Below are 25,321 nucleotides of genomic sequence, written 5' to 3' on the forward strand. Positions count from 1 at the left end.
CTCTCTCTCTCTTTCCAACCCTCCCTCCCTTTATCCTTCTCTCTCTCTCTCTCTCTCTCTCTCTCTCTCTCTCTCTCTCTCTCTCTCTCTCTCTCTCTCTCTCTCAACCCTCCCTCCCTGTATCCTTCTCTCTCTCTCTCTCTCCAACCCTCCCTCCCTGTATCCTTCTCTATCCCTCTCTCCAACCCTCCCTCCCTGTATCCTTCTCTCTCTCTCTCCAACCCTCCCTCCCTGTATCCTTCTCTCTCTCTTTCTCTCTCTCTCTCCAACCCTCCCTCCCTGTATCCTTCTCTCTCTCTCTCTCTCTCTCTCCTCTCTCTCTCTCTCTCTCTCTCTCTCTCTCTCAACCCTCCCTTCCTGTATCCTTCTCTCTCTCTCTCTCCAACCCTCCCTCCCTGTATCCTTCCCTCTCTCTCTCTCTCTCTCTCTCTCTCTCTCTCTCTCTCTCTCTCTCTCTCTCTCTCTCTCTCTCTCTCTCTCTCAACCCTCCCTCCCTGTATCATTCTCTCTCTCTCTCTCTCTCTCTCTCTCTCTCTCTCTCCTGTATCTCTCCTCTCTCTCTCAACCCTCCCTTCCTGTATCCTTCTCTCTCTCTCTCTCCAACCCTCCCTCCCTCCCTTCTCTCTCTCTCTCTCTCTCTCTCTCTCTCTCTCTCTCTCTCTCTCTCTCTCTCTCTCTCCCTGTATCCTTCTCTCTCTCTTTCTGTCTCCAACCCTCCCTCCCTGTATCCTTCTCTCTCTCTCTTTCTGTCTCCAACCCTCCCTCCCTGTATCCTTCTCTCTCTCTCTTTCTGTCTCCAACCCTCCCTCCCTGTATCCTTCTCTCTCTCTCTTTCTATCTCCAACCCTCCCTCTCTGTATCCTTCTCTCCATCTCTCTCCTTCTCTCTCTCTCCCTCCCTCTCTCCCTACATCCTCTTTTCTCAATTTCTCTCTTTTCATCGCTCCCAGCATACTCCCTCAGGATGGATAATTCTCACTTCTGATCAACTTCAGTATGTTGCAAACCCACGGGTAGCCTGATAAGATCTTACAACACCACGGCTGTCCCTACTCTCTGTGTCCCTTCTTATTTACTGCTCACACTCAGAGACCACCCATCTGTCATATCAAGTGTTGTTTGTTCCTTCTCTCTTGCTGTCGTTAATTGTTTTTGATACTCCCACCGGCAATCATTATTCAGATGCAAATAAATCAACGTGGACAACCTTGATTTAGTGTGGGGAGGCCATTAAAAGTGTGTGTGTGTGTTTCACCTTGAAGTCATACCCCCCATACACACACACACTAATTAATATTTTACCACAGGATCAATGTTGCTCTGTGTAGTTTGTTTCTGCTGCTACGACTCTCTGGTGAAAATGCAACCATATTCTATTGGACAAGGAATGTAATATGTATTCAATCCTAATTGCCTCTGTTTTTAAGTTGCACGTGTTTCCCACATAGAGCCACAAGCTGTAGTATTTTGTGTACATTGTGAGGAGGACAGGGGCCAACCACCCTCCCCACTTCTTTTGGTTCTATATTCTGGTGAGTGGAAGGACAAAGGATACATTTTCAACATCTGGGATGTGTATGGGAAGAAGGGGGGTTGTTTTTAGGTGAGTCTGTGCGTGCGCGTGTGTGTGTGTGTCTGTGCGTGTGTGTGTGCGTGTGTGTGTGTGTGTGTGCGTGTGTGTGTGTCTGTGTCTGTGTGTGTGTGTGTGTGTGTGTGTGTGTGTGTGTGTGTGTGTGTGTGTGTGTGTGTGTGTGTGTGTGTGTGTGTGTGTGTGTGTGTGTGTGTGTGCGTGCGTGCGTGCGTGCGTGCGTGCGTGCGTGCGTGCGTGCGTGCGTGCGTGCGTGCGTGCGTGCGTGCGTGCGTGTGTGCGTGCATGCGCGTGTGTGTGTATGCATGCGCGTGTGTGTGTAAGGGAGGGAGGGAGGGAGGTAGTGGTAGCAGTTGGTGGTACTGTGAGGGACACCAAACAGTGGCCTCATTGTACATCAGCTCAAGCTGTGTGTGTGTGTGTCCCTCTCTCTGTCTCCCTCAGTAGGGTTGTACAGTTCTTTGTGCCTGGCCCCAGTCAGCCTCTGTTATGGAGGAACAATGAGAGATGGGCATTCGGCAACAGTAATACACATACACACAAACACACACACACACCATCATGAAGCAGATAGACACCCTTCCACCAGCAAGGACAGCTCAATGCAGTTTCCATTCAGCCCTCAGTGGAAGACCTGGTCTAGGTGACCACCGGATGAATACTATAGTTCTTCTGTATGTGTGTGTGTGTGTGTGTGTGTGTGTGTGTGTGTGTGTGTGTGTGTGTGTGTGTGTGTGTGTGTGTGTGTGTGTGTGTGTGTGTGTGTGTGTGTGTGTGTGTATGTGTTTGTGTGTGTGTGTGTGTTTGTGTATGTGTTTGTGTGTGTGTGTGTATGTGTTTGTGTGTATGTGTTTGTGTGTGTTTGTGTGTGTTTGTGATTGCCCTGGAAGAACGATGAGCCGGTGATGTAGAATTCAATGAGGATTTGGTCTTGACCTAAATACACTTTAGTATTATTGTAAAAAAGTGAAAATACAAAGATGTCAAATTGAGGGGAGAATGTGTCATGTGTGTGTGCATGTGTGGGTGTCGTTGCGTGGGTGTGCCGGCGTGGGTGGGTGGTGGTTTGTAATGAACACTCTGAAATCACTGTAGATAACTCTGCTCCTCCGATCTCCTCCACTGTGCTGCTGCATATTTATTATGATATCTGCTTCCTGCTTCCTGCTCCAGCGAAGAATTCACAGGAAATCAGCTCCCTCTCAAATGCACATTAGGGTGTGTTCACGTGTGTGGTGTGTGTGTGTGTGTGTGTGTGTGTGTGTGTATGTTTGTGCATGTGTGTTCATGTGTGCATGGTTTTGAGAGTGTGTCTTCCTGTAACTGTTCGTAGTATAATAGTGTGATTTCTGAAGGTTTATGGCTTCCACCTCATGTCAGAATTTATTTATTTTATTTTATTTCACCTTTATTTAACCAGGTAGGCAAGTTGAGAACAAGTTCTCATTTACAATTGCGACCTGGCCAAGATAAAGCAAAGCAGTTCGACACATACAACAACACAGAGTTACACATGGAGTAAAACAAACATACAGTTAATAATACAGTAGAAAAATAAGTCTATATACGATGTGAGCAAAGGAGGTGAGAAGTAAATACAATATAGCAAGTAAAATACTGGAATGGTAGATTTCCAGTGGAAGAATGTGCAAAGTAGAAATATAAATAATGGGGTGCAAAGGAGCAAAATCAATAAATAAATACAGTAGGGGAAGAGGTAGTTGTTTGGGCTAAATTATAGATGGGCTATGTACAGGTGCAGTGATCTGTGAGCTGCTCTGACAGCTGGTGCTTAAAGCTAGTGAGGGAGATAAGTGTTTCCAGTTTCAGAGATTTTTGTAGTTCGTTCCAGTCATTGGCAGCAGAGAACTGGAAGGAGAGGCGGCCAAAGGGAGAATTAGTTTTGGGGATGACCAGAGTGACATACCTGCTGGAGCGCATGCTACAGGTGGGTGCTGCTATGGTGACCAGCGAGCTGAAATAAGGGGGGGGGGCATACCTAGCAGGGTCTTGTAGATGACCTGGAGCCAGTGGGTTTGGCGACGAGCATGAAGCGAGGGCCAGCAAACGAGAGCATACAGGTCGCAGTGGTGGGTAGTATATGGGGCTTTGGTGACAAAACGGACAGCACTGTGATAGACTGCATCTAATTTATTGAGTAGGGTATTGGAGGCTATTTTGTAAATTACATCGCCAAAGTCGAGGATTGGTAGGATGGTCAGTTTTACAAGGGTATGTTTGGCAGCATGAGTGAAGGATGTTTTGTTGCGAAATAGGAAGCTAATTCTAGATTTAACTTTGGATTGGAGATGTTTGATGTGAGTCTGGAAGGAGAGTTTACATATTCCAAGTCAGAACCGTCCAGAGTAGTGATGATGGACGGGCAGGCAGGTGCAGGCAGCGATCGGTTGAGGAGCATGCATTTAGTTTTACTTGTATTTAAGAGCAGTTGGAGGCCACGGAAGGAGAGTTGTATGGAATTGAAGCTCGTCTGGAGGGTTGTTAACACAGTGTCCAAAGAAGGGCCAGAAGTATACAGAATGGTATCGTCTGCCCTCCGATTTGACACACTGAACTCTATCAGAGAAGTAGTTGGTGAACCATGCGAGGCAATCATTTGAGAAACCTAGGCTATCGAGTCTACCGATGAGGATGTGGTGATTGACAGAGTAGACAGCCTTGGCCAGGTCAATGAATACGGCTGCATAGTATTGTTTCTTATCGATGGCGGTTAAGATATCGTTTAGGACCTTGAGCGTGGCTGAGTTGCACCCATGACCAGCTCTGAAACCAGATTGCATAGCGGAGAAGGTGCGGTGCGATTCGAAATGGTCGATAATCTGTTTGTTGACTTGGCTTTCGAAGACCTTAGAAAGGCAGGGTAGGATAGATATAGATCTGTAGCAGTTTGGGTCAAGTGTGTCCCCCCCTTTGAAGAGGGGAATGACCGCAGCTGCTTTCCAATCTTTGGGAATCTCAGATGACAGGAAAAGAGAGGTTGAACAGGCTAGTAATAGGGGTTGCAACAATATCGGCAGATCATTTTAGAAAGAAAGGGTATAGATTGTCTAGTCCAGCTGAAATGTAGGGTTCCAGAGTTTGCAGCTCTTTCAGAACATCAGCTGACTGGATTTGGGAGAAGAAGAAAAGGGGAGGGCGAGTTGCTGTGGGGGGTGCAGTGCTGTTGACCGGGGAAGGGGTAGCCAGGTGGAAAGCATGGCCAGCCGTAGAAAAATGCTTATTGAAATTCTCAATTATAGTGGATTTATCGGTGGTTTCCTATCCTCAGTGCAGTGGGCAGCTGGGAGGAGGTATTCTTATTCTCCATGGACATTACAGTGTCCCAGAACTTTTTTGTGTTTGTGTTGCAGAAAGCAAATTTCTGCTTGAAAAAGCTAGCCTTAGCTTTTCTAACTTCCTGTGTATATTGGTTTCGAACTTCCCTGGGGCTGTTTGATGCTAATGCAGAATGCCATAGGATGTTTTTGTGTTGGTTAAGGGCCATCAGGTCTGGAGAGAACCAAGGGCTATATCTGTTCCTGGTTCTAGATTTCTTAAATGGGGCATGTTTATTTAAGATGTTGAGGAAGGCATATTTAAAAAATAACCAGGCATCCTCTACTGACGGGATGAGGTCAATATCCTTCCAGGATACCAGGGCCAGGTTGATTAGAAAGGCCTGCTCGCTGAAGTGTTTATCTATGAGGGTGCCCGTGTTTACGGCTTTGGGATGGTACCTGGTAGGTTCATTGATCATTTGTGTGAGATTGAGGGCATCAAGCTTAGATTGTAGGATGGCTGGGGTTTTAAGCATGTTCCAGTTTAGGTCACCTAGCAGAACGAGCCTTAAAGATAGATGTTCCCCGTGTGGTAGAGGGGACCAATCCAATTGGAAAAATAGATATAGTTATAGTGAACCAAGAAAATTGTCCGATAGACCTATACAGATAGCAGACGATAAGACAGCTAACGATTAGCGGGCCGCAGATGGGCGATAAGGTAACATCGCAACGAAGGGGCCAGTTGGATAACTCCCTCGGGCAGATAACATCGGTAGTTCAGTCGTGGTGGGGCTTCGCGTCGGCAGTAAAATGGTTCCGGATAGGTGATTGTAGCCCAGGAGTGACTGATGGAACTCTTCAGCTGGCTAGCTCCGGAATTATTGATGTTTGCTCCAAGACCAACGTAAGCCAATAGTCACTCGGATAGCAGCTAGCTAGCTGCAAGATCCAGGTATAAATGTCCAGAGCTTATGGTAGAAATCCGGGGATATGGAGAGAAAATAGGTCCGGTATGCTCTGGTCTGAGTCGCGTTGTGCAAAACTAGCGATAGCTTTTCGAGCTAAAGGATAGCTGATGACCACCAACCGTGGTTAGCTGTATACTAATGTTAGTCAGTCAACTGGCTAGCTTCTGGCTAGCTTCTATTGTAGATTTCAGATTTGAGGTGAACAATATATATTTTTTTAAATTGGTGAGGTGGGTTGCAGTAGAATGTTTTGAAGTTGAGAATTTTAGAAAAAATATATATAAAAAGATATGCGAAGAAAATATGTAAATATATATATACACGGGACATGACAGGACGAGGACAAAGGACGTCTGAGGGGAAGAAAAAAAAGGTATGGGGAACATGTCTGACAACCACTAGCTAACAACAAGGTCTTCCTCAACCCCAGCCCTTAACAAGCACCTGCACCCACTGGCTGTGTCACACACTGTACACACACAGATGTGCATGCACACAAACACAGACATATGTGCATAATGAATGCAGTGAGGGGCAGCCACATAGAGAGTGAGAAGAGGAGCTAGTTGTCCGTCACCTTCCCATTTCTCTCTGAGCCTATTGGCGACCAGCGGCACGGTTCCCCACACGTTTCCCTTCAGCTGGGCTTCCGGAGGATCAACCAGCCTATTAATTATATATGCAGACAATATGGTTCAGGCGGTTTGTTGATATCGCTGCGAGTGCCTCCACTTTACCTCTCGAGTACACTGCAGCTGGAATGTCTGCTTGGATGTACGACAAAGTGATATACCTGCGTCTCTGATCGATGAGACCTTCGCTGTCTCTGATTTGAGGTAGAGCACTCAAACTCAACTCTGGACCTCGAAGCCATTTCTACTGCCTGGTTCCCTTCTAATCAGGATCTGATTTAGACCTGGGACACCAGGTGGGTGCAATCAATGATCAGGTAGGAGAGAAAACCAGCAGGCTTCAATCCTCGTAGGGTCAGAGTTGAACACCCCTGCTATTTTTTATTTTATTTTTAATTTTACCTTTATTTAACCAGGCAAGTCAGTTAAGAACAAATTCTTATTTTCAATGACGGCCTGGGAACAGTGGGTTAACTGCCTGTTCAGGGGCAGAACGACAGATTTGTACCTTGTCAGCTCGGGGTTTGAACTCGCAACCTTCCGGTTACTAGTCCAACGCTCTAACCACTAGGCTACCCTGCCGCCCCATAAAGGCTGCTCATCATCATTAGTAGCTAATCTTAATCTTAGTCGATCGCTGTAATGATTTAAGCATAAAGTACATGAAAATGTGATTGCACAGTACTTTGTGATGTCAGTGGGAGTTTCAACAAATTATGTTTTGCCCAAAAGGGCATTTTGTACACTTCTGTAATTGCTATGTCGACCATGTTGAAGTAATGGCCCTTTATTTGTTCTCTATTGCCCAGGGATGATTTCCCATCATACACATGTCAAAAGAGTCAAGATGCCCCAAACATGTCATAGTTGTCTTCCAGTGCTCCGTGCAGATCTCTGTTTTCCACCAAACAGACCGCAAAGGCTGAAAAGGGAAAATGTGTTATCAATCGTCTTTCTCCCCCAGGTCTGTGTGATACTACACAAGTCCGTGTTAAGATAGAGCCAACCTTGTGTCTCTACTGGTTCAAAGAGCCATGCAGCACAGCATTGTTAAGGAGCCATGTAATGTACCCCTTTCTAAAAGGGAAGAGATCTCCTACTCTGACTGGTTTATGAAAGATACGTGACCAGTCATCTGAGAGACTGGTGTCATGTCTACGGTCTCTCGCTCATGAACTAGACAACTCCATTCGGACTGATTGTCCTGTCTGGGATGCCTGTCTGGGATGCCTGTCTGGGATGCCTGTCTGGGATGCCTTCTCGGGTGGTCAGTCAGATGTTATTGCACAATTCTTTTTGGGTTGGATTTTGTTTCCGGACATATTTTCAGCCTATTTCTGATGGAACTATGCTTAACCTGTGTCCACAAAACCCGCTTTATGGATTTAGAAACAATGTCTGGTGGTGATATTTTTACTGATGCCTGACACAAAAGCTTTACAACATGCGGTCATTTAGTTCAAATGTTGCCACCTAACCGACAACCCTGGACGACCTGTAGACGAAGAGAACGAGACGATTTCCTTTTCATACATATCTACACACTCCCCTTTTCATTGAATGGTTCCTGCTGGAGATAAAAGAGCTGAATCACTGTGGGCGGGTCGACCACCGCTCAGACACAAGGTGACCTGGAAGTAGGTCACTCAACTACAGAAGGTCATCTCAGAAATAACTAATTGAATGATCGAGAGAGAGAGACAGAGAAAGAGGGCGGGAGAGAGAGCGGTGGCGGGAGAGAGAGGGGGAGAGGGAGGGACAGGGAGAGAAAGAGAAATACACTTTCTCCTCTAGGATATTGGAGATAGATCTAAGCATGTATATAGTCTCTACCATTTGGCAGACGTTTCTGTCCAATGAGATTTTCTCAGTTTTGCTTTAGGGTCGGGAAGATATTCCTTGTTTCCCTTTTTATGGGAAACAAGGAATATCTGAATCTGAATTTCCAGATCTTTTTACACTGTCTTTGTCATAGATGTGTGTTCAACATATGAATACAGATTGACTAGCCTGCATCCAAATCCTATGGTGACACACACACACACACACACACACACACACACACACACACACACACACACACACACACACACACACACACACACACACACACACACACACACACACACACACACACACACACACACACACACACACACACACACACACAGCGCCTACATCCAAACTCTCAGTTGGGACGCAACACATCACATTGCTTTCTATTTCCTTGGTAAATGCCAACACCTGCCCTCTGCCAGGCACCATGGGAGAGAGGGATAGGCAGAGGAGTGGGCGGCAGGTAGCCTAGTGGCTAAGAGCATTGGGCCAGTAACCGAAAGGTTCAAATCCCGGGCCGACTACGTGAAAAATCTGAGCAAGTCACTTAACCCTAATTGCACTTGTAAGTTGGTTTGGATAGGAGAATCTGATAAATGACTAAAATGAGAGCGGGATGAGAGACACATGAAAGAATCATCCAAATTTTATCTGGCAAGAAAGCAACTGAGGAAATGCATGGGGCAAACTTTCTTTCTCTCTTACCCTTCTCTCTTTTCTCTTTCTCTCTTTCCCTCCCCGTCTCTCTCTTTCTCTCTCTCCCTACATCTCCCTACCTCTCATTCCCTATCTCCCTTTTCTTCCCTCCGGTTTCTCCCCTCCTTTGGCAGCACCATGAGACGAGGGCCTCGGTTCTGACAGATACTAATTAGATCACATCATTATCTTATCAGTGAATAACAGGGTGTTGAGACACCAGCATTAAAGCTTGGTATAGCCTGTCCCCAAAGGCAGAAAAACATCACTTATTTTCCTCAAAAGATGACCTTCTCCCTCCTATCGATTCAAAGCTGTCTGCAGAGAGAGGGGAATTTGATTCAAACAAATAAATAAACACGGATTGTAATTGATTTGTCTGGTGATACAAAAGACAAGAATGTGGCAGGAAAATAACTGTTGAGGGTAATGACGAGGGTGTGTGAGCATCATAGGGAAATGTCATTGGCAAGTATTAGAGCTGTGTTGTGTGTTACTGGAGAGGCAGCGAGGCACAGAGCTAATCCGCTAACAGTCCTCTCACTGGTGTGCATGTGTGTGTCTGTGCGTGTGGTGATGCTGGGGAAGATGAGTGTACTGGGGCGGCAGGGTAGCCTAGTGGTTAGAGCGTTGGACTAGTAACCGGAAGGTTAAACCCCCGAGCTGACAAGGTACAAATCTGCCATTCTGCCCCTGAACAGGCAGTTAACCCACTGTTCCTAGGCCGTCATTGAAAATAAGAATTTGTTCTTAACTGACTTGCCTAGTTAAATAAAATAATAAAATAAACGTATAGTGCCCAATAGGTCTATGGATCTAAGAACTGGTACCTGGCCCAATTATTGGCCAAGGAGACCCAGACCACTCTCATCTCTCTCCATCTCTCCATCATCACCCATCTCTCTTCACAGTAGGCCTCTCTCCCTCTCCCCCCATCTTGTTCTCCCTGTTTCAGTCTTTCGCCTTTCACACTAACTGTCAATCACTCACATCCCCAACTTCTCTCCTTCCTTCCCTCCTTCCTTCCTTCCTCTTTCTTATGACTTGTTCTGTATTAGAAAGAGCTCCCCGGGGGTGGGTGTTCTAAGGGGGTTTGAGGAGAGGGGTCTGGGGGATGTGTCACACCCCTCGTGCCCCTCCTCTATGTTGGCAGAGGGCTGTTAGTTCCTCCTGGCTCCTCTCAGTGTGGGACAGGGGACGCAGGTGTGTGTGTGAATATGTGGTTGTGTGATGCAGGCCAATTTGAGCTGTTTTCTCCCTCTCACTCCCACTCTCTGTCATACTGTGGATAACCATATCACCCACTGACATGTTCATTAATTACCATGAACACCTGCAGAGAGGGGAGCCTTTCAATCCGAAACCTCACCCAGACGCACACACACACACACACACACACACACCCTTCCCCTGGGAGGGCTAACATGTCACAGCTGTAACATGTTATTGTTTAGAGAATATAGTGCTGGGAATGCTTAACCCCCCTAGCTAATCAAATGCCTCTTGTCCTTTCTCTCAATTATGAAAATCAATTTCTTTATGGAAACGTTGGTCAATTGTGCTTTTCCCTCACTTGCTAGCAAGGACTATACTAGATTGGCAGCCACAAAAGTTGTGTGAGTGTGTGTGTGTGTGTGTGTGTGTGTGTGTGTGTGTGTGTGTGTGTGTGTGTGTGTGTGTGTGTGTGTGTGTGTGTGTGTGTGTGTGTGTGTGTGTGTGTGTGTGTGTGTGTGTGTGTGTGTGTGTGTGTGTGTGTGTGTGTGAGAGAGAGAGCGACAGGGCTATCTCTTGTGTTGGAGGCAGTTTCTCGCGAGGTGTTATTGAGCTGTATTGACCGGGCCTCTCTCTTTGCTGCTGAGGGCTAATTCAGCTCTGTTCCTTCTGCTGACATTTTCATCACCACGGCTCTGCTTTATGGAGTCAAGACATAAAACACTGCTTAAAACAGCCCCTGTCCTCTGTTCTCGGACCGCTCTCCTCTCCTCTCCTCTCCTCTCCTCTCCTTTCCTTTCCTCTCCTCTCCTCTCCTCTCCTCTCCTCTCCTTTCCCCTCCTTTCCTCTCCTCTCCTCTTTTCCTCTCTTTTCCTCTCTTTTCCTCTCCTCTCCTCTCCTCTCCTCTCCTCTCCTCTCCTCTCCTTTCCCCTCCTTTCCCCTCCCCTCCTCTCCTCTCCTCTCCTCTCCCCTCCTTTCCCCTCCCCTCCTCTCCCTCTCATCTCCTCTCCTCTCCTTTCCCCTCCTTTCCTGTCCTCTCCTCTCCTCTCCTCTCCTCTCCTCTCCTCTCCTCTCCTCTCCTCTCTCTCCTTTCCTGTCCTGTCCTGTCCTGTCCTCTCCTCTCCTGTCCTGCCCTGTCTCCTGTAGCTATCCCCTCAGCCCCGCTGTCAGGCAGATAAAGTGGCCTACATTGGAATTGTGTTATATAGTCTTCCCTGGTAAGAAACATTCTTGTAGCATTGTGGGAGAACGGATGCTTGGCTGAGTCTGATTTTCACAAAGCCAGTCAAGAGGATTGTGCAGCCAGTGAAGCTTTTAATTCATGGAGAGTTGCCCTGTGCTGAACCTTAGTCCATCATATGCAGACATTAACAAATATGGAAAATGTATGAATATCTTGAGGGAAATTATTGTTCATGTCATCTGGAAGTTAAATGACAAAACTAGGTTGACTTTCACTTGCCCGGCTCCAGGTCTGTTGTGCCTACTCCTCTGTCTGTTGTTATGCCTTGTTACACAGCAATAACTGATCTGGGACGAGGATACAGTGAACCCCCAGGCTGTGTCCTTTTTCCGGCAGCCGGCACTCCTCTCCTCCCTGGATTTGGTTATATAGCTCACTGGGACACCAGAGAGATGGGGGAGAGACAGAGGGAGAGACGGGGTTGGATGGGAGAATCCGTGGTAGTTTGTTTAGCTAGGAGGAGGATTCCTCTGACCTCTGACCCACTTCTGTGATGCAGATTCATCTGAGCAGCTTGTCCTCTCACATAGTAAGCTACGTAGGTTTTCCCTCTCCTCCCTCACAGAGAGAGGCAGGCGGCCCAGGCCAGCAGTAGCACTGCAAGCTGCTCAATCCAACAACATAAAACAGGCAGAGCTCAATCCAGCGAAGGGCCCTCTGCACTGCTATTCCTCACTGATAGAATAGTAGGGCTGTCCTTCAGCACCACTCGATGGCCCACATTGCAGCGATCCCTATCCAGCCAGAGATTGGCGGAGCTATCCTTTCAGCACCACAAACACAAGCACATCAGCACTGTTGTTGTCATGTGCTGGTTGTACCCTTATTAGAAGTCCTGCTTATCCTTCATGCAGAATTGATTGATTGATTGATTGATTGATTGATTGATTGATTGATTGATTGATTGATGGACTGCTTATGCTATAATATACCAGGGTATGTAATTCCTCACTGACCTCCCTCCTCACTGTACCTTAATCTTCTACATTTCCTGGGAAATTGATTATGTCAGTAATTCTGCCCTGGTTCTGGACTCTGGGCTCTGTGGGCTCTGTGAACTCTGGGCTCTGGGCTCTGTGGGCTCTGGGCTCAGTAGGCTCTGGGCTCTAGGCTCTGTGGGCTCTGTGGGCTCTGTGGGCTCTGGGCTCTGTAGGCTCTGGGCTCTAGGCTCTGTGGACTCTGGTCTCTGTGGGCTCTGGGATCTAGGCTGTGTGGGCTCTGGGCTCTTTGTCTGCCTGTCCTGTACTTACTTGGTGTTTTATGTTCCGAGGGTATGTTTACCTCTAGACTTTTAATTGCATTCCCATAAATCCTAGAGGAAGGACGTGCAATCAGAAAATTGCACTTGGCATAGTGATTTATGCGGCTTGATTTGTGTTTGTTTGTGTTAGTGTGCGTGTGGAGGGGATTTAGGACTTGAGCGAAGGCGTTATTTATCAGGAAGTACTTATTCCTCCTCACGAGCCACTTTGGTTGTTTGTGTTGGATGTGTAAATACATTACCGTTCTGTTGTCCTGAGAAGCACTTCAGAAACTGACTGATAGTCCTCTGGCATAGGAGAGCTTGGTCTTCTGGGCTTTAAGGGGCTTTGATTCATAGGAAAGTCATATGAAGAGATGATGCAAATTCCTTGTAAACTGCCCTCCAACTTTTTATCAAAATCAATGTCAAGTCTTGAACGGTAACATTTAGATGACGTTTTACACAGATGGACGTGTCATTTTGTCGCTATTAAGAACTGTACAGTAAAGTTGTAATCTGACAGATAGGAGCTGAGTTTCATCTACATTATGCTTTCCATTTGGATAATATTATGACTCACTGCTCTGATAGTTAATCCTTCAGTTGAACTCCCTGTGACCTCTGTGGCTCTCTGTTTCCTCAGGTCCATGGGGCCGGTGTATGGGCAGCGAGTGTGGCCCAGGGGGCAGCCAGAGTCGGGCAGTGTGGTGCGCCCACTCTGAAGGCTGGACCACCCTTCACACCAACTGTGACCAGGCAGAGCGCCCGGAGAACCAGCAGAGCTGCTTCCACGTGTGTGACTGGCACAAAGACCTGTATGACTGGCAGCTGGGTGCTTGGAACCAGTGTGTGCCTGTGTCCATGCGAAGCACTGGGGCGCTCCAGCGGCCAGCCGTATGTACCCGCGGCGAGGAGGGCATCCAGACACGCGAGGTGGGCTGCGTCCAGAAAGCAGACGGCGTGCCTGCGGAGGATGCAGCGATTTGTGAATATTTTGAGCCCAAGCCCAGGCTGGAGCAGGCCTGTCTGATCCCATGCCCGCGGGACTGTGTGGTCTCCCAGTTCACCCCATGGACTTCCTGTTCGAAAACGTGCGGCATGGGTCTTCAGAATCGTGTCCGTTTTGTCCTGGCGCCGCCTCTGTTCGGGGGCTCGGCCTGCCCTAACCTGACAGAGTTCCAGACATGTCAGCCAGGTCCCTGCGTGGGCCCAGAGAGCCTCTATAGTCTGAGGGTGGGGTCCTGGGGTCCCTGCTCTGTACCCCTCCCTCGCACGGCCAGGCAGGCTCCCACCTTTACTCACGGTAAAGATGTGGCTCTCCCTCGCCGGCTTCGCAAGAGCAGAGAGGGTAAAGAGGGTAAAGAGGGCAGCGAGGTGTCCACCCCACGCTTGCCTCGACTGAGCAAAGAAGAAAGGATGAAAAGAAAGGAGGAAAGAAAGGAGGGGAGAAAAGGAAGACAGGCAGCCAAAGAAGGACGCAGGAAGAACAAGGAAAGAGTCAAGGAGAGGGTGAGGGAGCAAGTGAGGGCGAAGGGGAGGGTGAAAGACCCAGAGACCAAAGAGCTGATAAAAAATAAGAGGAACAGGAACAGACAGAACCGACAGGGAGGGAAGTTCTGGGACCTGCAGGTTGGATACCAGACCCGGGAGGTGACCTGTGTTCACAGGAGCGGAAACACTGAAGCACTAAGGTCAGTCTCACTTATAGTTTATAGTCTTACTGTATGCATCACAGCTACCTCATGATGACTGTCTCATCCATTTCTCACCAGTGTCTCTGATATAATTTTCTATGTTCCATTGTTTCCCCAATACATAGAGGTGATGTAGGGATGCATCTCTCTGTGTGCTTTAGAAATACATTATTACTGGCAGCACACGATTCACAGTCAGCTCTGAAAGAATTACAAGAGCCTAAAGTGTGTTCTGCAGTACTAACGGTCACACACCATGAAGACATCATCACCCACATGGCTTTGTTAATGTATAAGAGAGAGAGAGATTGGAATCTATGCCTTCTGGAATAGATATGGCAATAGTGTTTTGTCATAGAATATTACATACGGTTTTGGTTTTAGTAGGTCTTCTTCTTGTTCTTCGTACCTCATCTATTCTGTCATTAGTTTATTCATAGTACCCTCAAATAATTTATTTATGCTGGAATCACTTTAAAGTATTGGCAAAAATGCTGCCTTTGGAGTTTTTTTGTAGCTCACATTAATCCACAATAGTCCTGTAGTTTATTAACATTCATCTAACGGCTTGTTTACTTTGCGCTTCAAATATTTTGGGCCAGTTTTTTGCAACCTCTTTTCCTAAAAATCTCAGAAAGTAGAGCTGTGTTTTTTGGTTTTTCTCTGAAGTGAGGGTTCAGTCAATGGAGTCTGCAGTGTTTATGTTTCGTATCCTATTTTCATTGACATCTATTCTTTGTTTAACTTCTTGCATCGAGCCATCCCGGATCCGGTATCGTGACTACAGCCTCAAGCTCATTACCATAACGCAACGTTAACTATTCATGAAAATCACAAATGAAATGAAATGAATCTATTTGCTCTCAAGCTTAGCCTTTTGTTAACAACACTGTCATCTCAGATTTTCAAAATATGCTTTTGAACCATAGCTAAACAAGCATTTGTGTAACAGTATTAGTATTAGTATTAGCCTAGCATTGGATTATGCCTCTATTTCAGCATGCAACATTTTCCACAAAAACCATAAAGGCATTCAAATAAAATCATTTACCTTTGAATAACTTCAGATGTTTTCAATGAGGAGACTCTGTTAGATAGCAAATGTTTTCCGTTTTTACAAAAAATGTTATTTGTGTCGACTAATCGCTCCGTTTTGTTCATCACGTTTGGGTAAGGAAAAAATAATAATAATAAGTCATTAAAACGCAAACTTTTTCCCAAATTAACTCCATAATATCGACAGAAACATGGCAAACCGATGTTTAGAATCAATCCTCAAGGTGTTTTTCACATCGACGATAACTGCCACGATGGACTGCCACGATTTTTACTTTCTCTTCTGAAGAAATGGAACGCGCATGGACCTACAGATTATGCACACAGGACACCGGGCGGGACACCAGGTAATTGTGGTCTCTTATGGTCAATCTTCCAATGATATGCCTACAAACACGTCACAATGCTGCAGACACCTCGGGGAATAGACAGAAAGCGCGGGCTCATTCCTGGCGCATTCACAGCCATATAAGGAGACATTGGAACACAGCGCCTTCAGAATTTGGGGCATTTCCTGTATTAAACTTCATCTTGGTTTCACCTGTTGCATTAGTTCTGGGGCACTCACAGATAATATCTTTGCTGTTTTGGATACGTCAGAGTTTTGTCTTTCCAAGGCTGTCAATTCCATGCATGGTTGAGCATCTTTTCGTGACAAAATATTGCGCTTAAAACGGGCACGTCTTTTTATCCAATAATGACACAGCGCCCCCATAGGTTGAAGAGGTTAACCAAAGAACCTGTCGTCTTTCAAAGAAGCAATTGGAGTTTTCTACAGCGTGAAGTTAGTTTCAAAGCTTCAGATTTACCATAACCTCCAAGTGAAAGCATTGTGATATTCAGCGATTAATATAGTAAGTATTAATAAAGAGAGACGAGGATAAACAGCATTCTTGTTTTTGCGCCTCAAGATAGCGTAATATTCCAAGAAAACCTAAATTTATTCAGTGAGATCAACTATGAGAGTTGAATCGATGATGAGTCGAAGTGTCATGGCTTCCTTCCATTCTGCTGTACTCAACCGTGTCCCTGGGATCCAACAGACGATGAGAGGCCTCAACCATAACATCTATGAAATGGTCAGAGGATCAAAGCGCTGTCCCTGATCTAACAGACGATGAGAGGCCTCAACCATAACATCTATGAAATGGTCAGAGGATCAAAGCGCTGTCCCTGGGATCCAACAGACGATGAGAGGCCTCAACCATAACATCTATGAAATGGTCAGAGGATCAAAGCGCTGTCCCTGATCTAACAGACGATGAGAAGCCTCAACCATAACATCTATGAAATGGTCAGAGGATCAAAGCGCTGTCCCTGATCTAACAGACGATGAGAGGCCTCAACCATAACATCTATGAAATGGTCAGAGGATCAAAGCGCTGTCCCTCAACCGTGTCCCTGGGATCCAACAGACGATGAGAGGCCTCAACCATAACATCTATGAAATGGTCAGAGGATCAAAGCGCTGTCCCTGATCTAACAGACGATGAGAGGCCTCAACCATAACATCTATTAAATGGTCAGAGGATCAAAGCGCTGTCCCTCAACCATGTCCCTGGGATCCAACAGACGATGAGAGGCCTCAACCATAACATCTATGAAATGGTCAGAGGATCAAAGCGCTGTCCCTCAACCATGTCCCTGGGATCCAACAGACGATGAGAGGCCTCAACCATAACATCTATGAAATGGTCAGAGGATCAAAGCGCTGTCCCTGATCTAACAGACGATGAGAGGCCTCAACCATAACATCTATGAAATGGTCAGAGGATCAAAGCGCTGTCCCTGGGATCCAACAGACGATGAGAGGCCTCAACCATAACATCTATGAAATGGTCAGAGGATCAAAGCGCTGTCCCTTTCCGTTAACCCTCATCCTGTGTAACGTCCATTTCTATGGGCGGCCATCTAACTACATCAACATACTGTAGCATGGTCTTTCATTCATATTACAGAATTAGCTGGGTGGTGGTGGTCGAGACGTGTTTTATTGAACGGTCTCCATGCCACTCTATTCATGTGCACATGCTTTCGAAAAGGCATTGTTCCTCTTTGCTGAGATGTGAAATGCATGTACGTCCCCATTCTGTCTCTGAGGTAACGGGGTGGCTGTTATGGTGACCACTTAACACCGAATAGATCTATCCCACTTTCTTAAAGGGATATGAATGCTTTAGCGCATCTTGAAAGAAAAGGAAAATGGGCGTCCATAGGGAGATGGTCAGAGAAAATCAGAAATGATTGAAATGATGGGATAACAACTTGTATTATATTCCCGCATCTTTAAGTAGAATATATATTATATCTCTATGATCGGGGTCTAGCCTAAGATTAATGTTGAGACATTTCTCCTTTATAATGAGGAGTGATGTTGAGGTATTTTAGTTTTTTTAGGAGCTACTCATAGCATCTACCACAGATGTCGAACTGAAACCCCCAAAGAGGCTTATCTGATCTGATACTGACCATTTACCAACCACATTGTTGGCTAGAGACCAAGGATCAAGTGTGTTTACTGTTATAGAAGCTCTGAAATATATCTGGTGGGAATGTTTTCCATCTCACTTCATTTAACATTGGTTATTATTTATTATGATGTTAATCTGTATGTAAGCTAAGGAAATATATAATTCTATATTTGGGTCCTATTTCAGCTTTACATTGCTTTGGGTGAGAGTACCTGCTAAATGACTACAATGCTAAATGAATATGTAGGTTTGTAGAAAAGGTCCTTTGCAAATTCATAATGAGTTCAAAGGGTTTGAAGCTGTGGTGTTCCTGAATTGGATTTTGCAAACAAGTTTGGCCTTATTAGGACACCTTGCCTCATTCCTTTGACCAAACACCTTCGCTGATTTCTTTGAACCTAATTAATAAATGCTGTGTCTGTTCTCTCCAGCCTGTGTTCTCGGGAGTCCCTACCAGTGACCTACCAGGCCTGCGTCCTGGCCAAGAACTGTGAGGTGAGCGACTGGACTGACTGGTCGCCTTGCTCCAAGGACTGCTACGAGCTCAACGGGCCCACGGGTGAGCGCACACGCACACGCCGGGTACAGCAGTTCCCTGTGGGAGAAGGGGAGGAGTGCCCCGAACTGGAGGAGAAGGAACCCTGCACCCCTCAGGGAGAAGGGGGACCCCCCTGTATTGCGTAAGTACTCTATCACCCAACGTTTGAAAAATATGTGTGATTTCAATGTCTCATATGGATGTCTACGTTTTTTTTTTTCGACCAGTATATGAATTGTGTAGTTTGTATACTCACATTGGAAAACGTAAAAATGTAGATGGTCAATTGAACTGCACTTCTACTCTGCAGGCTGGCTGACAATTACAGTTACTCACGTTCTAAAGTGTACTATGGGTAAGCTGCCTGTCTGCATCCCTAAATAGCTTTGCTGACAAAAAAACACTTAATGCGTCAGACACTCAGCCAGACAGGCCTGGTCTGTCTCTAACACTAAATGCATATGTGCATACAGGAAATGGTTTGTTTCTGTGTGTTAAGTGATTAAGGCCATGCGGCCGGAACGTTGGCTGGTTGCTGTAATGACTGTGTAGCTAACCATCTAACACAACAGTAGTAGTAGGACTAAGAGCACTGGGGAGTTATCAGTAGGGGGAGGAGCCACAATAACAACCCCACTACTATTGGTCTGTGGGTTGTTTGGTGTCTGCTGGCTTATTATCCACAGCCTGAGTGGTGTCATTAATCTGATGAATGTTATTTATTTAATCCACTAACTATGTTTAATCGTTACCCGATTAAATTAATAATGTACTCATTAGATATTTGGGGGAACACGGGAAGAGGTTGTTTAAAGAGTTACCATCTCCCGAATGAAGCTCTGTAAGGTATACAGTAGGGAGAACAAGTATTTGATACACTGAAAATCACATTTTATGATTTTTAAGTAATTAATTAGCATTTTATTGCATGACATATGTATTTGATACATTAAAAAAGCAGAACTTAATATTTGGTACAGAAACCTTTGTTTGCAATTACAGAGATCATACGTTTCCTGTAGTTCTTGACCAGGTTTGCACACACTGCAGCAGGGATTTTGGCCCACTCCTCCATACAGACCTTCTCCAGTTCCTTCAGGTTTCGGAGCTGTCACTGGGCAATACGGACTTTCAGCTCCCTCCAAAGACTTTCTATTGGGTTCAGGTCTGGAGACTGGCTAGACCACTCCAGGACCTTGAGATGCTTCTTACGGAGCCACTCCTTAGTTGCCCTGGCTGTGTGTTTCGGGTCGTTGTCATGCTGGAAGACCCAGCCACGACCCATCTTCAATGCTCTTACTGAGGGAAGGAGGTTGTTGGCCAAGATCTCGCGATACATGGCCCCATCCATCCTCCCCTCAATACGGTGCAGTCGTCCTGTCCCCTTTGCAGAAAAGCATCCCCAAGGAATGATGTTTCCACCTCCATGCTTCACGGTTGGGATGGTGTTCTTGGGGTTGTACTCATCATTTTTCTTCCTCCAAACACGGCGAGTGGAGTTTAGACCAAAAAGCTCGATTTTTGTCTCATCAGACCACATGACCTTCTCCCATTCCTCCTCTGGATCATCCAGATGGTCATTGGCAAACTTCAGACGGGCCTGGACATGCGCTGGCTTGAGCAAGGGGGACCTTGCGTGCGCTGCAGGAGTTTAATCCATGACGGCGTAGTGTGTTACCAATGGTTTTCTATGAGACTGTGGTCCCTGCTTTCTTCAGGTCATTGACCAGGTCCTGCTATGTAGTTCTGGGCTGATCCCTCACCTTCCTCATGATCATTGATGCCCCACGAGGTGAGATCTTGCATGGAGCCCCAGACCGAGGGTGATTGACCGTCATCTTGAACTTCTTCCATTTTCTAATAAATGTTCCAACAGTTGTTGCCTTCTCACCAAGCTGCTTGCCTATTGTCCTGTAGCCCATCCTAGCCTTGTGCAGGTCTACAATTTTATCCCCAATGTCCTTACACAGCTCTCTGGTCTTGGCCATTGTGGAGAGGTTGGAGTCTGTTTGATTGAGTGTGTGGACAGGTGTCTTTTATACAGGTAACGAGTTCAAACAGGTGCAGTTATTACATGTAATGAGTGGAGAACAGGAGGGCTTCTTAAAGAAAAATGAACAGGTCTGTTAGAGAGCTGGAATTCTCACTGGTTGGTAGGTGATCAAATACTTATGTCATGCAATAAAATGCAAATTAACTACTTAAAAATCATACAATGTGATTTTCTGGGGTTTTGTTTTAGACTCCGTCTCTCACAGTTGAAGTGTACCTATGATAAAAATTACAGAACTCTACTTGCTTTGTAAGTAGGAAAACCTGCAAAATCGGCAGTGTATCAAATACTAGTTCTCCCCACTGTATATCTATTACATCGGTAAACAGTCATCTTATCAATCATTACCTCTTATCATATCATCATCATTCTGAACAGTCGTAACCTCATGCATCTGCAAAAACCCCAGCCGTACTCATGATTCAGTACTACAAAAATTGTTTTCATCATTTATTTACTAGCTAACTAAATAATAACAGGAGAACATACACACTTAATACATGAGACAAAGATCCTTAGCGGAATTTTACAATATGGCTTTTACACAATGACATGGAGGGAGAGAGAAAAATACACTTTCGTCAACTAATTTCAGAACTATTCTCACGTTAATCATATAGTTTGCACACGAACCGCCGATCATTTGGAATAAGGAATCATTCATGTATTTACGTGTTTGTGCCTTTGTTCGTCGTGTAGTCCTGAACAGAACTACAGATTTCACTCTGTGCCATTCACTCCCGAAGCTGCTTATTTGAAGATGAGCTAGCTGTGCTGATGGTTCCAGTGGGGTGATGAGAATAGTGTACTACGGTGATTTGACAAGAGTAGTATGTTGGATTGAAGAGTTTGAGATATTTGACTCAGAAACTTGACAGATAAAAGGGAAAAACTTTCAAAGTTACAGTGTTTCATCCATACAGTTTTAAATGACATCACAAAATGAAAGCATTATTACATTTATTTTCCATAGCTCCCCACTGACCATTCCCCACATTCTTATGTTAGAAATATTGATCCATTATCCACTTTTAACCATCTTAGCGTTTAAGAGGCAAAACTGTATGTGGAACAAAGCCATTCCTTTGGTTAATACTAAAGTGGGAGAAAGAGCCCCCCTTCTCCTGTAATTTCCAACAGGGTGTGAAGTGTCAAACCGGCCAAGTTACCTCGTCTGTGGGTGAGAGAAGGTCTGGTTATTTTTTTTTATTTGACCTGTATTTAACTAGGCTAGTCAGTTAAGAACAAATGTTTATTTACAATGACTGCCTACCCCGGCCAAACCCTAACCCAGACAACACTGGGCCAATTGTGTGCCACCCTATGGGATTCCCAATCACTGCCGGTTGTGAAACAGCCTGGAATCAAACCAGGGTCTGTAGTGACAGTCACGGCAGTGGGTACAAACCACAGCCCGAAGGGGGAAAACGGAGGGGGGAGGGAGAGGCTCGTTGTGTGGGTCGATGGTGTGGTGTGATGAGAGGGTGGGGGGACAGTGTGGTGCTGATGAGAGGGTGGGGTCGTGGCATGTGGAAAGAGATGGAGAGAGATTGGAGAAATGGGAAAGAGGGAAATGGGGATGTGATTGTAGTGTGTTAGTAGTAGTGTGTTAATAGTAGTGTGTTAGTAGTAGTGTGTTAGTTGACGCAGTGATGGGGGCATATTTTTATATTTATTTATTTATTTCACCTTTATTTAACCAGGTAGGCAAGTTGAGAACAAGTTCTCATTTACAATTGCGACCTGGCCAAGATAAAGCAAAGTAGTTCGACACATACAACAACACAGAGTTACACATGGAGTAAAACAAACATACAGTAGAAAAATAAGTCTATATACAATGTGAGCTAGTGAGGTGAGATAAGGGAGGTAAAGGCAAAAAAAGGCCATGGTGGCAAAGTAAATACAGTATAGCAAGTAAAAGGTCCGGACAGCAGACCCTCCGATTTGACACACTGAACACTATCAGATAAGTAGTTGGTGAACCAGGCGAGGCAATCATTTGAGAAACCAAATGGCAGTCTCTATGGGGGTGCAGTGGAAGAATGTGCAAAGTAGAAATACAAATAATGGGGTGCAAAGGAGAAAAACAAATAAAGAAATAAATAAATAATATAAAATAAATACAGTAGGGAAAGAGGTAGTCGTTTGGGCTAAATTATAGGTGGGCTATGTACAGGTGCAATCATCTGTGAGCTGCTCTGACAGCTGGTGCTTAAAGCTAGTGAGGGAGATAAGTGTTTCCAGTTTCAGAGAATTAGCTGGGTGGTGGTGGTCACGACGTGTTTTATTGAATGGTCTCCATTCCACTATATAGGGAGAGATAGAGAGATTGGGGGAGGCGGTAAGGGGAGATGGGTTTGGCTCAGTGAATGGGTTGATGGTGCCATACAAAAGGGGCGCACATAGGGAGAGAGAGAAAGATGCGAGCGAGGCGGTAAAGGAGAGATGGGTTTGGCTCAGTGTGTGGGGCGATGGTGCCATACAAGAGGGGAACATATAAGGAGAGATGGAGAGGAAAGAAGCGGCCCAGCGTTTGGCTTGTTGCCAGTGATGGAGGAAATGATTAATGGAGTGTGTCTGGGAAAGAGTCAGTTGGTCCGTGCAGTGTCTTATCTGATCCCCCTCCGCACACACACACACACACACACACACACACACACACACACACGCACGCACGCACGCACGCACGCACGCACGCACGCACGCACGCACGCACGCACGCACGCACGCACGCACGCACGCACGCACGCACGCACGCACGCACACACCGCACACACACACACACACACACACACACACACACACACACACACACACACACACACACACACACACACACACACACACACACACACACACACACACACACACACACACACACACACACACACACACACACACACACACACACACACACACACACACACACACACACACACACACACACACACACACACACACACACACACACACAGATGGGCGTGTTGACACTCCATCACTTTCACACCCAGCAGGCAGTCCTGAGCTGTGATGGCATGTGTGTCCCTTAAATTACCCCCAACCTGTACAACGCAATGTGGAACTATACTCCCCTGGTGTGGAGAGGAAGGAATTTCCTCCATTTCCACTGTTTAGACCTCTAGTCTGTTTGAGTGTTTTGACCTGCAGTTGCTAACAAGCTAATTCTGCGTGATAAAAAGTATTACAGTGGGTTGAAAACTAAAGTATTACAGTGGGTTGAAAACGAAATTATTACAGTGGGTTTAAAAATAAATTGTTACAGAGGGTTGAAAACGAAATTATTACAGTGGGTTTAAAAATAAATTGTTACAGAGGGTTGAAAACGAAATTATTACAGTGGGTTTAAAAATAAATTGTTACAGAGGGTTGAAAACTAAATTATTACAGTGGGTTGAAAACTAAATTGGTACAGTGGGTTGAAAACTACATTGGTACAGTGGGTTGAAAACTAAATTGGTACAGTGGGTTGAAAACTACATTGGTACAGTGGGTTGAAAACTAAATTGGTACAGTGGGTTGAAAACTAAATTATTACAGTGGTACATGAGGACATCTGTCAGTCCATATTTTGTGTAAAACTCTATACAGTAAAGTTAGCATGCAGATCAGGACATAGCTTGGTATAGGTTTGTGGGCAAAATTAGCAATTTTTTGTCCCTGATAGTGAGGAGAGGAATAAATCAATGTTGTTGGACCAATGCTCCCTTTCCACCATTTGAAGAAGACCAGGATGAGAGAGAGATGAAGAGGTGAGAACGTTGTGGCAGGAGGTCCAGTAGCAGTCAGTATTATTGAAGGATTCTTCTTTCAGAGTGATCCCATCTGTGTTAGTCCCAGAACCTCAGGCCTAGCTATGGACCATACCTCCCAGGTGCCTCGTTGTCCCACAGCCTCGTCATACTCTGTTGAAGAGAAAAGGCCTTTATAACAAAGCCATAATAACATTTGCCATGGTTGCAGTTGAGCAGAGGCGTTTTAAGGATTTCCACGTTTTTTGGGGGGTTTAAAAAATGCATTTCATGCAATGCTACCTGCTTTACATGATAGAATACACTAGCGTCTTTTTTAATCCCACACAAATTGCCAACATGGGAAGCAACTTTGACACTGACAAATTGAATTCAACAGCCCAGGCCAATGAAGCGACACTTAGATTGTGCAATATTAGGAGGAAATATATATAGAAGTGTGTATATGTACAGTTGAAGTCAGAAGATTACATACACTAAGGATGGAGTCATTAAAACATGTTTTTCAACCACTCCACAAATTTCTTGTTAACAAATTATGGTTTTGGTAAGTCGGTTAGGACATCAACTTTGTGCATGACACAAGTCATTTTTCCAACAATTGTTTACAGACAGATTATTTCACTGTATCACAAGTCCAGTGGGTCAGTGGTTTACATACACTATGTTGACTGTACCTTTATACAGCATGGAAAATTCCAGAAAATGATGTCATGGCTTTAGAAGCTTCTGACATCAAGTCAATTGGAGGTGTACCTGTGGATGTATTTCAAGGCCTACCTTCAAACTCAGTGCCTCTTTGCTTGACATCATGGGAAAATCAAAAGAAATCAGCCAAGACCTCAGAAAAAAATGGTAGACCTCTACAAGTCTGGTTCATCCTTGGGAGCAATTTCCAAATGCCGGAACGTACCACGTTCATCTGTACAAACTAGAGTACGCAAGTATAAACACCATGGGACCACACAGGAAGGAGACGCGTTCTGTCTCCTAGAGATGAACGTACTTGGTTCAAAAAGTGCAAATCAATCCCAGAAC

The 25,321-nt window shown here is 45.4% G+C and overlaps 1 protein-coding gene across 1 annotated transcript in view; it reads left to right on the top strand.

Moving 5' to 3' along the window:
* Nucleotides 1-25,321, top strand: part of LOC118373476 (thrombospondin type-1 domain-containing protein 7A-like) — a 213,866-nt gene that overhangs the window by 59,200 nt on the left and 129,345 nt on the right. The window contains exons 2-3 of the mRNA XM_052470109.1: nucleotides 13,342-14,389; nucleotides 18,351-18,599. Coding sequence (XP_052326069.1) covers nucleotides 13,342-14,389; nucleotides 18,351-18,599 — 1,297 coding nt within the window. The remainder of the gene's footprint in view (nucleotides 1-13,341; nucleotides 14,390-18,350; nucleotides 18,600-25,321) is intronic.

Source organism: Oncorhynchus keta, chromosome 19 (assembly GCF_023373465.1).
Source record: "Oncorhynchus keta strain PuntledgeMale-10-30-2019 chromosome 19, Oket_V2, whole genome shotgun sequence".
NCBI lineage: Eukaryota > Metazoa > Chordata > Actinopteri > Salmoniformes > Salmonidae > Oncorhynchus > Oncorhynchus keta.